The 16,195-nt window shown below is 33.2% G+C and overlaps 1 protein-coding gene across 1 annotated transcript; it reads right to left on the bottom strand.

Moving 5' to 3' along the window:
- Nucleotides 1–14,113: 14,113 nt before the first annotated feature.
- Nucleotides 14,114–15,707, bottom strand: LOC117929210 (isoflavone reductase homolog). Its single transcript, XM_034849486.1, has 4 exons — nt 15,360–15,707; nt 14,721–14,961; nt 14,423–14,626; nt 14,114–14,347 (listed from the first exon to the last, which is right to left on the bottom strand). Exons 1-4 carry the CDS (start codon nt 15,687–15,689, stop codon nt 14,184–14,186), a joined length of 939 nt encoding a protein of 312 aa, XP_034705377.1. The 5' UTR covers nt 15,690–15,707; the 3' UTR covers nt 14,114–14,183.
- Nucleotides 15,708–16,195: the final 488 nt, after the last annotated feature.

The following is a 16,195-nucleotide window of genomic DNA, read 5'->3' as shown; positions in this document are numbered from 1 at the left end:
TATTCAAGTAGAACTAAAATATAAAAATGACTGAAAAGACAATATATATGAATATTACATGCCCTAAAAGAATATGCCAATAAGGATAGTTCTTTTCTAAAACCTTAATTTTCATCTAAAGCTTAGGTTATATGCTTTATGCTAAAACTTTTAAAATCATTGCTTTGTGGTAATTTTTGGATGAAGGTTAAGTACTCACCTCTATTCTCTATGTTGCTTTACTTCTGGGACTGCTATCCAAGTCTATATTTTTGCAGATCAAGAAGGTTAACAGTAAGATTAGGAGTTTACACTTTACACAAGTTGTTAAGGAGTAAATGGAAAAACATAAAACAAAAAAAGAATTATAGGGTATAGAATTGAAATCAGAAGAGTTAAACCTGTAAATGGCTCTTCAAATGGTACAATGTCAAGCCCTTCAAGCCCATCAGCCTCAAGACTTGCTTCTAGAGATGTATAACCCCAAAGATTGAGTTAATGTTGTCATATAATGCTCTAGTCTAATTAAGGGAAAAAGTCACCCTAATGTCGGATGATAGCCCAAATTTATTATTTTCTTTCATTTTCTTGCTTGGTTTCTTTTGGGCTCATCAAATTCTTAGAAGATTGTGCTTCAGCCTATCTCACACTACTCAAATTCATTGTTGGGTTCTATAATAGTGGATATTTTTGTTTTCTAAATCATTCTGACCATTTCACTAATAAGCATCTCCTTGGAAATGTAGCCATTTCTACTATGATTCAATAGTAAAACTTGAGACTTCTTATCTCTCTTTCTGCTTTCTAACATTATCGATGGAAATGCTTAGATGGGAAGTCTTAGCCAACATGTTGTTCTCATAAACACCTAAGAAAACTACCTCCAAGAAAGGATTAATTATACGAATGACTCGTTATACTCTCTAGATTCAGCACACCTCCAGCGAAAGATAGTCCCTTTCACAACCATCTTCACTAGGTGATGAGGGTTCTTGAAGCGAAATTGCTCTCTATATTAATCTAGAAATTAAGGTGGTGTAGACCCTCAATTTTGTCCCTTTAGCACATGTCTTTAAAATTCGTTTTCAATGCTCCACAATAGTTCCTTGGTGGCCCATGGCTACTCATATCACTTACCTTTTTCTGAGTCACCTCGGAGATTTTGGTTGAGGGATTATTTGATCCCTTATTGTGACCCTTGGCAGCTCTAACTTAGACTTAGGCTTTTCTTGTTTTTTTTTTTAGGATAGCTTTTAGATACACTTGGCCCATTAGTCACCATCATAGGCCCGTTTAGGCACACTTGGCCTATTCGGACATTTTTAGCGTGACTTGTATGACTTGTGTGGTTGCATAGCTTGTGGGGCCCATTTTTGTATTTATTTGTTTATTTATTTATTTATTTATTTATTTTTATTTTTTTATTTTTTTACCGTTTCCTAATTTATTTACTTACTTATCTATTCATTCAATTATTTAACTTCAAAAATTTCATGTTTTTGCAAGGAAAATTACCATTGGAGTTTAAGGAAGGTGGGACTCTCCTTGGAAGGTTTTGGAGGGGAATTTGAATTGGAAGATTTAAAAAAAAAAGAAAAAGGAAAAAGGGAGAAGAGAAGAAAGGAAATAGGAGAATTTTCCTTTTTAAGAACAGATTTAGGCCTTTGGGGGGTGGTATATATATGTGAGAAAAGGAAAAAAGAGAGGGAGCAGGTATTGGAGTTTTGGTGAGGAGAAGAAGGAAGATAGCAGAAAAGGAGATTCTTTTTTGGTGAGAGGACGCATTGGAGAAGACGCATTGGATGATTGGGAGGGATTCTGAAAATTTGTCGGGGAAAAGAATAGAAGAAACGAAAAGAGCAATGGCAACCAAGGCTGTCCAGGTATGCACCTCGTTGCTTTTGGAATTCTGACCTATATTTGATTTTTCCACGTGAATACTTAATGGTTTTGTTGATTTTGTGTGGACGAAAAGGGCCACAATTTGTTTTGTTGAGATTGGATGCTTGCTTGTTTGCCTTGTTTTGGTTTTGGATGTCATTGATGTCTTCGGAAGCATATAACTCCATGCCAGAATGTAATCATATTCTGTTCTTCATTTAAATCATATTCTGCATTTTTTCCCTCTGTTTCTAGCCCATGGATTAATATCTGAAGTGGGGGCTATCCATGTTTATTGATCAACACCTTCTGCCACTTCCTTCTCCAAGTTTTACTTCAATTTTTTTTATTTTTATTTTTATCTATATTCTTTTCCCGCACGGTGTTCGAACCCTTGCTTTTGTATTTGGGAGTACGTTGAGGAATGACGGGAAGTGTCAATACGAGATGAAGTATGCAACAATCTCACTCAAATATTGGATAGTTGATTCCGAGGATCTTCGAGTGAACTACAGAAATCTGGAATATGCACCATTGAAATTCGGATCTATCCCACACTATCAACCTCGGGAAACAGGGGAGAAAAGAGGGGACTGGTAGCATGCACTGAGAACAGGGGGAGAAAGGAAAGATTTTTCATGGCTTTCGATGGGAATTTTTTGGGGAAAATTCGGAGATTGTCTTTGGGGGTTTTCTTTGGAGAGATCTTGAAGAAAAGCGTAGAGAAGAGTAGAAAGAGGGAGCGATTGGAAGCAAGACTGCCCAGAATTCGCAGATTATGCAGTAGGATTTGCCTCCTTATATTCATCAACCTAATGATGGGACGATTATTGGTGCTACTACTGAGGGGAGCAATGCCATTGTTTCTTCACGGTTGAAGGATAGCTTACGCCACTCGCCTGCTCCTGTTGCACTGACTTTTATAGAAACAACAGAGCCTGTGAAGGAAAAACAGGGGAGAAATTCTGAGAGTTCGATTTTTTGTTTCTGTTAGAAAATGGGAGTTCATACTGCAACTGATGATCCTCATGGAAGCAGCCTTGTTGCCATTCTCTGCTGATCTTATCATTATATGGAGAGGGATCACCAACTTCGAATAGTTAATTCTTTAATGAATCGGTATTGTAAATTCAATTCAATGGTTCATGTACCCAGATTGTTTGATAAAACTCCTCACCCAAAATCCCCCAGAAAGAGGTCTTCCTAGAAACATAGGTTCCTTTGACATGGACTCCACTGCCCAAAATTTTCGATGACGCAAGATGTCAATCAAACTGTCCCAGATGGTTCATATGAAGTGAAAGATTCAAATTCCTTTGTATATAGAGCGTTATTAAAAAAACCTTATGTCGGTAATGCGTGCTTGAGAGCCTATAATGATCAACCAGACTTCGAGATCGGTGAACCAGAAGCATTCTGTATTGCCTTTCTTGGTTTTATTTCTGTTTTAATTCACAATCAAGATGTTGCAGTTTTGGATGACCAGGACATACTTAATCTTAATGGCTCACCCTTCAATACACCTGAGGTTCAAACTGATACAACAAATAAATCAGTCTCTGTACGGAATATTTCTGATGATTCCCTTGTGGTCTTTGATGGGAAAGTAACAACCGATGAGAACTCTGAACTGGTTAAGAACCTTCAGTTTGGATTGACTTCTTTCCAAAACTTGTTGACAAGCAGCTCAAATTTGGCATCCATATCTTCTACTAAAGAACAGCTATGGTCTCTTTACGGGTGTTTCTCCATGTTTGTTGCTTCAGAAAGTAACATTCTCCAACTTTGCTTTTAAACTTGTGGTTCGAGGATAATTGATCTTTCATCATTCTAGAAAGTTTCGGAGATATCAAAGCTTTGAATGAATTAGCTGCAGCCTGATTAAGTTTTCCTGATGATTACGCATTATAATCCCACTAGTCACAAGGAACCGCAATGCTAAAGCTTCCTCCACTTCCTTTCATTCTCACTCCATGGAACTTTGATGATCCAGCGATATGCTGCACCCACGTAATAGCAGCACACTGCTCCAATACTTTAACACATAGGGGATCTGCACTTTTTCTGGTTGCTCAACTTGGTGATCAGTTTTTATGGTGATACTGTGAAGAACCTAATTGAAACAATGGAGGATCTCGGAAGAGGGGACTATCAGCACTCATGAGGAAGAGGGGAAGAAAGGAAACGATTCAGATGTGTATTTCCTAGATGATCCCTTCAGTGTAGTGGATGCACATACAGCTGCAATTCTTTCCTATGCATGCGTCATAACTGCCCTTGCTCATAAAATCGTCAGTCTAGTGACTCATCAAGTGAAGTTTCTCTTTGAAGTCGATAAAATTCTGGTTGCGGAAGCTGGATAGATAACTCAATCAGGAAGCTATGAGAAGCTCTTGACATCCGGGACAACATTTGAGCAGCTTGTAAATGCATATAAGAATGCGGTAACAGTATCGGAATTTCCAAATGATGTACAAGTAGAACCTCAAAAATTGGATCAGAATCTGCTAGAGAAGTCTCATGGATCTCTCTCCACCAAAGAAAACAGTGAAGGGTAGATTTCTATGAAGGGACTGCCTAGGGTTCAGCTCGTCGAAGAAGAAGAGACAGAGAGTGGTGATGTTAGCACCTGAAGTTATTATATCTTGTGTCCTTAAGTTTATTGAGAATCTGTTGAATATTGATAACGAATTGGATGATGAAGACATCACTATCGAAAAGGAAAGAAAGCTCAAAATTCTGATGCATGTGTAGAAGCTTTGCAACTTATTCGAGATATTATACCAGTTTCAGGGAGTGAAACTTCTCCAAAAAAATCTTGAATGCCATTTCTCTTCTACTAATTTCTGCTGGACTGGATATACGTTTGGTTATTTGTGGCCTTCTTGGTGATCTTGCTGAAACTGACCCTTTGGTACTCTCTGTGGCAAATCTCATAAATAAACGAGTGGCCTGGATTATACTCTCTGTGGCAAATCTCATAAATAAACGAGTGGCCTGGATTATGACACTACAGTTTATGCTTATGAAAAGATTAGCATGGAGTTCTTAAATAATATCTCAGAGAATCAGTGCATATAGGTCATTGGTCTCTTTGTTGAATTCTCCGTCCAAACTCTTAGACTTGAAGTGAAGACTGACCGTGAAATGTCTGAAGCAATAGTAACATCCATACCTGATGGTTATTGGACTGAAGCATGCATTCAGCGCATGATAAACAAATTCCTTTTGGAATTGGCAGTATGTTGGGCATAGAGTTTGCTAAGAGAGTTTCTGAAACTGTTGAGGTGGCTCTCTATATTTGATTGAATGCGAGACATCATAAGAATGCTGTAGGGGAGCAGAATGCTGCAATTCTGGGTAGATGGGCAACTTTAATGATGGACAATATGAAGCTGCTGCACAGCTTCATTCTCAAGCTCAACAGATTAGTGTAGTTCTATATCCTAAAAATGCTACAGAAAGTGGAAAACTTTTGTGACTAAAGCAACATTTTTTCCTATGCAATGCCTCACTTCAGAACATCATTTTCAGATTCGAGGAGAAGATACTTTTTTCTTTTTTTTTGTGGGGACTGCCATCATTGATTTGAATACCAAATGCAGGGATATAGATCAAGTTGTGAAGGAATTTTTGTGAATGCCAATCTGCAATGTAGTTTCCCGGACTATCATCATCTCTGGTTTTGTTCAGAAGGATGACGACACCAATTATTAAATGAGATGTGCAGCGAAAGAGGTAACAATGGGGAAGGTGATCTTTGTCATGATAAGTTTTTTTTGAAGGACACGATTCATGTTTCAAACGATCAGAAGTATGTGATAATTTTGAAGTGAATTGGAAGTCATCGTCAAGGAGAGCATGAAGGCTTTGAAGTTATTGGCAGCACAGAGGATTCTCATAAACTTATTATGGAAGATCTGCCCATAAGGGACATGAATTGGTTCAATCAGTTTTGACTTCCTTTATAGCTACCAGAAAATTGCATTACAATTAATAAGAATCCCACTTCACCTAAGGAAACTGATGATGGGCCCTGCGTATCAAAATCCAAGAGAGTCATTCAGATTCTTCAATTACTCTACTGCCATGTTTTCAAATCTGCACATCTTTGCACCATGCAAGGCGGTTATTTCAGTCTCAGTTTCAAAAGTAAACGGATGTAGTATTTCCAGTACCTCCAATAGTGATTCAAGCTCTTCATCAAGCGATTCAGGCTCAGGCATTTCTTCAAACGGTAAATCAGAATGTGATTCCTCAATTTCGGTAATGGCCCTGCTGAAGATAGCTAATGTGGTCTTATAATGAGAACTCCCTGCTCCGTATAAGAGGAAGGTCTTGATTCAAGGTAGAAAGATGCATGGTTCAATCAGTGACTAAGAGATACTTGGTTTTCGAAACGGCTAGGTCCAGACTTTGCAGCTGTCGAGAGAGATGTTCTGGCCAGAATTGCATATTTTAAATTATTTGATTGGGTTGTGGGCAAGACAATTTGTTCTCCTTATGACAGATAGATTGCATTCGAAGATAGATGATCCTTTGTAGACTGTGAATTCTGCCATTGACCTCCATAACAAGATGATTAAAAATATGTACCTGATATTAAACAGAAATGAACTGGTCATTCCCAGAGATTGAAGGTAACTTAGCTGAACAAATTGAAGATGCTTGGAAGAATTGTATTTTACAATGGGCTTGGAAATTGGTCAAAGGTCCTCCTATCACCCATAATTGATGATAAGGATGTGAAATAGTAATGGACAAAAATATCCATTTGACTTACCACATCAAATATATAAAAATTGTCTCAACTCATATGGTGTTTGTGGGACCCATCATTTTTTTCTTTATTCCACCACTCTTCACATGCCAACTCCAACAAATTCTCCCTTATTTAAGCGTTTTCATTATGTTTTTAAACTCTTTTATAAATAATCTAAAATTAACATTATTTTTTATTTTTAAATTATAAATAAAAGAATTACATTAATGATTGAAAAACTATTTTGAAAAATACTTTTTTAAAAAAATATGTTGATTTGAATGAATAAAAATTGTCTTTTACATTTTAAAAGTAAATAATTTAATGATTAAAATACTATTTGAAATAAACATATTCACTATTTTTTTATATACTAAAAATCATTTTAAAGTTTTTTTTTTTTACTATTTTATAATAAAAAGTTTAAATTTTCTTTAATTTTTTTCCTTATTTTAATAACATTTTGAACATGACTTCTGGTAATAAGTTATATGAAATGTTGCAAATTTATCTATTAAGGATTTTATTTTATTTTTTAATGATTTGAATTAATTGAAAATTTATCAAAAGAAGAAAAAAGAAAAAGAATGGATGGAGAGTTTTTATTTTAAATATCCAACTAAAATAAGGTGTATAAGGTATTTACACTATGTGTACAAGATAAATATACTAATTGTACAAAGGTGTACAAGGCTAATGTTCATTCAATTACCTACCCCACTAATGATGAATAGGAACATAAATTGGGTTCAATTCTTCCCATTTTCCCTAAGCCATGACAATGGAAACATGATTAGTTCACCTATATGCACACATTGTATTCTAGGTTTATAGAATTTGTGCAGGTGTACAAGGTATTTACACTAAGAGTACAAGGCAAATGTACTAACTATACAAGGGTGTATAAGGCTACCATCCTTGAAGTAATTCGACTAATTTTCAAAAACTTGCTCGCTCATTTCCCTTTACCAAGGATGAAGGACATTCCACAAACATATTGCTTGATGACACACTTATTCCATGCATTTTTTTTTACATTGTACATGTTCATTCAATTACCTACCCCACTAATGATGAATAGGAACATAAATTGGGTTCAATTTTTCCCCTCTTCCCTAAGCCATGACTATGGGAATATGGTTAACTCACTCATATTCACAGATTGCATTCTAGGTCTATGGAATTTGTGCAGGTGTACAAGGTATTTACAATAAGTGTAGAAGATAAATGTACTAACTGTACAAAGGTGTACAAGGCTACATTCCTTGAAGGATTTCAACTAATTTTCAAAAACTTGCTCGACTCTGATTTCTAAATTTCATCATCTAAAATTTGTAACTTTATATTTTGTTTTTTGTAACCCATATAATTAAAATTTTCTGAAAACTCTCCATCTCTCTTCAATGTTTTCCTATTGAACTACACATATACTCTTTTTCCGACGTATTTTTTCAAATTTTCCTTATATATTTAGAATTAAGTTTATATTTATGAATTTTAATATTATTGAGAAAAGAAAAAGCCATAGTCTTAGACTTAGAGCGTAGAATGCAATACTCAAAATTTGATATATATTGTGATTTAAAATTGACTTATACTCTATACATATTTTTATTAATTCATCATGAATACCGATACAAGATTACACAATGAAGTTGCACCCTTATTGTGAATCTAATCACATGCAAAAAGAAAAAACAAAAAATAAATAAAAATTAAAAATTGACGGAACAAATAAAATTACATGGTAACTACCTAGCTGCATGCCCACATTATCAAAGACATTCCAGAAAATTCTTTCCCACGATGTTGGGAATTAGAATACCCAAGTTTCATGATGAAAATCAAAGTCTCATAACTCTGGTTGCAGTTTTTCTTCACTTGTAGATCCATGGACAAACTTGTTAAGTTTATCATACATATCCACTTTGTTCCAATACTAAAAGTAGAATCCCCAAACCTGCCCAAAAAGGAGAGCCCAAAAATAGCTCACATTCCCATCCAAACAAGCCAATTTTCTCAAGAAAAAGTTGATGAAAAAGGTTAAAAAAAAAAAAAAAAGAATACAAAATTAATCAAGATGATGTATAAGTACATGAGCAAAAAGATCATGGAAAACTGAACTCCCAACAATCGAAAAACTTGCATTGGTGAAAGTCCTAATGCCGATAAAAAGGAAAATGGTGATGGTGAGGAACAAGGGGATGCCGACTACCACAATGACGACAACAGGACTTCGGGCTCCTTTGGGGATATTCGTGTGGCTACAGCAACGTTGACGACAACAATGATCACCGGGATCTAGAGTAGATGATGGAGGCTAGGGTTTCAAATTGTTTAGGGTTTCAATGTCTTCAAATCTTTAGAAAAGTAAAACTAATAAGAGAAATATTTTAATTTCCAAACTTGGAATCCATTTTGCAAATTGTATTTTCAGCATGATTATTTTTTTCCAACTCAACTAAGGGCATTTTCGAGTTTATGGAATTTCAATATCCTTCATCTCAATTTGCAAGAATTTGCTGGGTTTTGGGCCCAATTACATAGGTTAGGAGGACTTAGGGCCAATTTCTAGACCCATCTGGGTCTAAGCACAACTCTCCCTTAAAGTTAAGGGAGTTGTTGGTCTAATAATTACAAAAATAAAATAAAATAATTAAAATAAATAAAAGAATAACCAATACTAAATATCTATTAGTTTGTTTAGGTGAAGGTTAGATTAGGTGGTCTAATAATTACAAAAATAAAATAAAATAATTAAAATAAATAAAAGAATAACCAATACTAAATATCTATTAGTTTGTTTAGGTGAAGGTTAGATTAGGGGAACAAATAGCTAATATTTTTACCAAATATAAATTAGAGGAGTCAATGACTAATATTTTTACTAAAGTTGTAGTATCCCACATCGAATAAGAGAGAAAGTACTTGATGCTATATAAGTATGGGTTCCTCTTAATTATGTAGACGCGTTTTAAAGTTGTGAGGGCCCCTTAGACCCAAAGCATACGATATTTACACAATTGAGTGCGAGTCATTACAAATGGTATCAGAACCAATTCCCAACCCCGGTGTGGTGATTTGTTTGGCTTGCTGAGGGGTGTTTGTTTGTTTGACCCCATAATCCTATGAGACACAATGAGAATGTAATGTTTATATATGGGGTGTTTGTGATATTCTATATTGAATAGAAGAGAAATTTGTTGATGTTGTATAAGTATGAGTTCTTTTTAACTTTGTAGATGCATTTTAAAACTGTAAGAATCTTTTAAGCCCAAAACAGAGAATATTTATAGGATTAGACACAAGTCGTTACAAAAGTTTTATCTTTAGAGAAGTTTATTCATTTTAGAAGGCTTTTAGGAGTAGAAAATGTCACATTAGAGGGAAGATTGTTACATAATGTATTAATGCTACATTTTTTTGCAAGAGTCTAGCTCACTTCTTACTTTTAAGAAAGCAATTTTTGAATGCCAATGTAATTGTGCCAAAGGAAGCTTATGTGCTTTGTACCATGTTTGAGCCTCACTTATGTAAAAATTTATTTATTTATTTATTTATTTTAATCTATTTGGAAATTATCCATCCATATAGAGAGATTTACTTGACCTAATATCACTAATTATGAATAATATAAAAAAAAAATTATCTTTTTTTTTTCTCTACATGAACTTATCGCCCAAAATATCTCAAACAATAAGATACTCATGCAAAGCTTAGTGTATAAGAAGAGAAAAACAATGACAATGAAATTTATGTCTCTCTCATAAACATCTTCCCAATAAGTAAAAAAATAAATCAATATCTCCACTTTTGGAAATAACTACAAAATATCTCACACATGTGACCATCAAAATCAATAATTTGTATAATCAATACTTTTTTTCTCTTTTTTGTGAAGGAAAAAAAAAAGAAAGAATATAATTACACATTGGTAAATCAAATGATATATTATGGGATGCCATGAAACATAGGTAAGTAATAAAAGCAATAGGCACTAAAAACGGACACTTGATTTTTGAAAAAACTAAAAATAAAAACACTTCCTAAAAGCAATTTCATTCCTAAAAATTCATTTAAAATGAATTTAAATCAATAAAAGTAAAAATGCACTCTTACAATTTTCAAAAGTAAATGAGGTAAATATGAACTTAATGTTCTCAATAAAAAGTATAGTATTTCAATAAATAAAAAATATAGTATTTCATGAATTTTACAGGGTGCCAAGCTAATATCATAGTTGGACAACATTCATAATTCAAGGTTAAAATAAATGTAGTATCTATATCATAAAATTAATAATTCAATTCTAAGATATCATTGTTAGAAGTTGTTAATATATTAAAATTATATATGTATTTACTATATATTTATTTAGTTAGTTACTATATCTCTTATTTATTTAGTTACTATATTATAATTATTTTCTTTCTTTTTAGAAATAGGGGTAAATTAGTCTTTATCTTCTTTTATTAGGCTTATTTAAATTCTAATAGTATTGTACATATTTTAAAGAGAATTCATAATGAGAAATCCTAGATTTTCTTTTCTCTTTGAATCTTTTTTAGATTTCAACATGATATCGAAGCTTAATTTAGTAAAAGACAATAGGCTCAAACCATCTCTCTGCATCTTTAATGAAACTTTTGATTTATGATTTCATGGAAGAAAGTTTGATCTCATACACTAATTTCGTATTTGCTTGATCGTGGGATATCGTAATGGGTGATCGTATCGTTGTTTTCCTATTTGATCCTGGTATTTGATTTCATATTCGTTTATTGGATATAAATTCAAATTTTGTTTATCTCTATTTGTTGGATATGAATCCAAAATTCTATCTATCACTATTTTTCGGATATGAATCCAAATTTTGCCTATCTCTATTTATTGGATCTAAATCCAAAATTTTGTTTCTCTCTTTCTTCTATGTTGTTGGATATGAATCCAAATTTTGGTATGTCTCTCCTTTTATGTTGTTAGATATGAATCCAAATTCTATCTATCTTTATTTATTGGATGTAAATCCAAAATTTTGTTTGTTTTTATTTGTTGGATATAAATCTAAATTTTGTTTGTCTCTATTTGTTGGATTTGAATCCAAATTCTGTTTGGCTTTGTTTGTTGGATATGAATCCAAATTTTGTCTATCTCTTGTTCTTCTATTTTTCATTCTTTTATGGTTATGTGCCTTCTTCTATCTCTATTCTTTGATCTCTCGTTACTAATAAGTTTTATGTTAGAATTCTATCTCTCTTTCCTTGATAGTTTAATTTTATGTCTTCTTCTTCTTCTTCTACTTCTTCTTCTTCTTCTTCTTTTTCTTATCTCTTTACTTGATAGTTTTAGTTTTATATCTTATACTACTTTTTCTTCTTTGAGCATATATATTTTCTATTCTTATTGAGTCTTATAATATCTCTATGTCTGAACTTGTTCACATTTATCCTTTCTTAGATAATACAAATAGTTTTCATGCAAATATTGACATTTGGTACTTCGATTAAACAGTACAAAGCTAGATTAGTTGCTAAGGGATTTCTCAACAATATGATTGCAAAGGTTTTTATCAAGTCACACCCGCTTTCGCATTTTTTATTTTCAATTGTCAAACTCTTGTTGCTTCTTGCAACTGCATCATGAGTTTGTGGGGGAATGTTAGAAGTTGCTAATATATTTAGTTACTATATTATAATTATATATTTAGTTACTATATCTCTTATTTATCTAGTTAATATATTAGAATTATTTTCTTTCTTTTTAGGAGTAGGGGTAAATTAGTCTTTATCATCTTTTATTATGTCTATTTAAATTCTAATGGTGTTGTAAAACATAATTCATAATAAGAAAAGAACTTCAAATTAATCATTCAATCAAATTCAAGCCCAAGTTTCACCCAATCGTAACTTTGATGATAACAAAATAAGATTGAGGAATTAATTTATTTAAGCTTAAATGTTTCAATTTCTAAGAAAATTCATCAAAGCAAGAATCAAAGGAAGATTAAGATGGAAACTCAATACTTTGAAACCTTTAGGAACTCAAATATAAGGTTGAACACGGTGTACTACAGTTATAATTTCCTAATTTATATTTGTTTTTGGTCAAAAAAGAAAAACACAAAGTTTACAAAGTTGAAGGTCATATATGGTTGGAAGCAAGGCCCTCATGCCTAGAACTTAAATAGGCATCCACTTCACTGAAAATGGCTTCAATGAAAGCAAGATTGAGTCTACTCTATGTGTGGAGCAAATTAAGGTAGCTCTAACATCCTTATTGTTATTCTTCATGTTGATTATTTGATTTTTTACTTGCAATGATAAAAAATTGATTGAAAAATTAGAAAAGAAATCATTAACAAATATGAAATAGTGACATGAGAATGTTTCATTGTTTTTTAGGGAATTGAAGTCTATCAAGAAGAAGATCGAGTGTTTATTGCTAAAAGAATATGCTAAATATATTCTCAAAAAATGACATGGCTAGTTGTTTACCTTTAAGTAATGTTTTCAAAATCGGGTTGGTCCAATCAGTTCAACCACTGACCGATGATATCTCCAATTCGGTTTCCTTTATTAAATCGCCTGCTCATTTGCATTGGCTATGAATTCGGAGGAATCGCGATTTGACTAGTGACCTAGTGGAATCGGTTCTTGACGAACCAAACAATTCAAGTCCTGACCCCCTCCTTTTTGTAATCATGAAGATCCATTTTCCACTGTTAATTGGTTTTCGGCGAAAACCCAACCCGATAACCCATATTTATTAGGAAGCCTACTGAACTCAACCATTTTATGGGTAGATCTCGAGCCCACTAGATGTGGCCTTTACTTTGGTGAGTACTGGTTTTATAGGCTGGTTTGACCCTTGGATCCCCAGTTAAGTAAATGACACGCCACTCGGCTACCGATTATTTGATAAATAGTATAACAAATAAAACAAAATATATTCTATTCTAAAAATTTTTATTATATTAAATAAAAATAATTTAATATTTTTAAAAATTTTAAAATTAGTTTAAAGTAAATAATTGAGTTTTCTTTTATTTTCAATATATTTATATTTAAATATTATATACCTTTCATTTAATAAAATTTAAAATATTAATACTTTAATAATTATGTATGATTTAATTTGATAATATCAAAGATAAAACATAATATTATTGATTTTTAATTTATTTATATATATTTTTTATTTTGATAATATATATATTGCCCCTTATACTTGATCGATCATCTTAAAATCAATTTTGATGGTATTATTTTAAAGTTTGTTTGACAATAATGGTAGAAAACATTTTTAACTTAAAAATTATTTATGAAACCATTTCTAAAATTTTGAAAAACCACTTGTCATGATAGAAAACCACTTGTGATATGTTTTAGAGAAATACTTGGATGAATGATTCTCCTAAAAACAATTTCTAAAAAAATACTTTCATTAAAAATGATAGGAAGAAAAACACTTCCATCACTCTTAGTAAAATAGGATAACCAAAAACCAAACTCCAAAGCTTTTATTTCATCACCATATAATAAGCTTGGTAGACATATACTTGTTATACATAAAGCTTCAGGTATTCATCCATTCGCTTGTAATTAACCTCCGGATAGAGCGTTGCAGCTTCTTCTCCCTCTTCTCCGATTTCAAAGTTTGTTAAACAGCCCTCGTAGTAAATGTGATAGAAATGTCCTACCCCAACTTGGAATGTAAAGTCCTTACCTACACCATAGAAAGAATGCATGCAGATAAATGAAAGTAAAGTAAAGTTGGAAGTCAATATTTCTCATTTATTACCTTCCATAGAGGCTAGAAAGTCTTCTTTAGAGATGCTAAACTTGTCTAGTTTCTTCCCCGTGAGCTTTTCCCATATCTCAACTAATTGCCTCTGGGAGAGAATGTTTTCTGGTGGCCTAATGTAAACTGTCTTGTTCAATGTACGAGGATCATCTATTGTTTTGATTGTGTATGTTGCGATATCATATTCCTCCACGAAAACCGCTGCGTAATACCCCGTAAAACATGCACATATATACTCCATCATCATGCAAAGAGTTAATTTGTATCACAAAATTTTATAATTAATTGTAAGTACCTTTGACATTGCCATCTCCATATAGAAAAACCTTTTCCTTTGGAGGGGTGAGGACAGCCATCTGACTGAGGTTCGGAACAAAGTAGCCTGCAAAGCAGTTGGAAGACACGTAAGTGTGGGGGATGTTGGCTTCTTCTATGGCCTTCCTCACAATCATCTTCTCATCAAATGTTACTCTTCCTGGTTCAAGTGCATCTCCCATCCTTGATGGGTCCATTCCAAACTCTGAAGGCAAGAATCGCTGCCAAAATTTTGTACACAATTATTATCAATCTTGGATTTTGATGTTGATAGAATAAATACAGGCAGGCCCATCAAAAGGGTGAGGAAATTAAAAGTACCAAAAAAAAAAAAAAAACTAATTCATTTATGAGGGATATTATCTTCGGGAAGCCATGAAAGAAAAGAAAAATACAGATTCAAATTCGCATATGATTTTCGAAGGAATATTTTTTATACTTTTGCAGTGCTTCCATTAACCTGAATTCAATTGAAATCAAATAAACTATTTCATCTTAACCATTACTACGCTTTCTAATCTGATCCAAAAGGATTATTATACCTTTGTACTACAGATATGGTTAAAATACTATGTGCAAAAAGGAACTACATGACTTAAAACAATATGTATATATATACCTTAAGGTTTCCAGCTTCTTTGATGGCCTCAACAAGTTTGAGCTGCAACAAAAGGTTGTGAGACCTGAAATGAACCCCAGACATGGTGCAGATCACCACATCTACTTTCTTCACTGCTTCCACCAGACTCTTATGATCTGCAAAGGAGCCCTCCACAAGGGTGGCCCCTTTGGCCTTGAAGGACAGCAGCATCTGCAGTTTCTCGATGTCCAGACCGATTTCGGGGCGTTGAAGGACGAGGGTGGGATGGCCTTGGGCTAAGCTTGCCTTCACCATCCTCCTTCCAATGTAGCCTGTTCCACCCACCACAAGAATCTTGCTCTTTTCCATCTTCTCTTCTCTACTATTATTTTGCCGTCCACACTCACAAGTCACAACCAAAGGTTTGTATATATAGAGGATCTAGCAATGGGATGGAGTTTGTTTCAATGATTGGTTTTTTTTTCCTTTTTAAGTAAATTAACTTGGGTTAGACCCGGCCAAGATTTATTTATTTGACATGTCTATCATATGAATAAGAATAAAATAAAAATAAAAATAAAAATGATACAAATAGTAATAAAAGTGAAGTGATAGTTGAAATTTCAGAGCAACAAACTATACTTATTTTTATTTTAAATAATAATAATAATAATAATAATAATTTGCCATCAATAGAAACAGCCACCTCCTCCCCCACGAGAAAACTGAAAGCGGGAGAGCTTCGAATGGGAAAGACATGTCAAATAAATAAATCACATTGATTTATTTTTATTCAAAGAAATCACATTGATTTGCGTGGTAGTCCGCAAAGAGCAGGGAGGGGTGTCCCCTCCTCCATATAAGTGACAAGTGAC

This window comes from Vitis riparia, chromosome 2 (genome assembly GCF_004353265.1).
Source record: "Vitis riparia cultivar Riparia Gloire de Montpellier isolate 1030 chromosome 2, EGFV_Vit.rip_1.0, whole genome shotgun sequence".
NCBI classification, from domain to species: Eukaryota; Viridiplantae; Streptophyta; class Magnoliopsida; order Vitales; family Vitaceae; genus Vitis; species Vitis riparia.
This window is presented reverse-complemented; position numbering and strand designations above follow the sequence as displayed.

Bases quoted from the DNA above. Each gene is read 5' to 3' on its own strand.
- LOC117929210 (XM_034849486.1), bottom strand. From the start codon at position 15,689: ATGGAAAAGAGCAAGATTCTTGTGGTGGGTGGAACAGGCTACATTGGA. The intron at 14,962-15,359 runs GTATATATATAC...AAATTTTGGCAG, and splicing joins AAGAAGCTGGAAACCTTAAG to CGATTCTTGCCTTCAGAGTT. The intron at 14,627-14,720 runs GTACTTACAATT...GGTATTACGCAG, and splicing joins TGGAGATGGCAATGTCAAAG to CGGTTTTCGTGGAGGAATAT.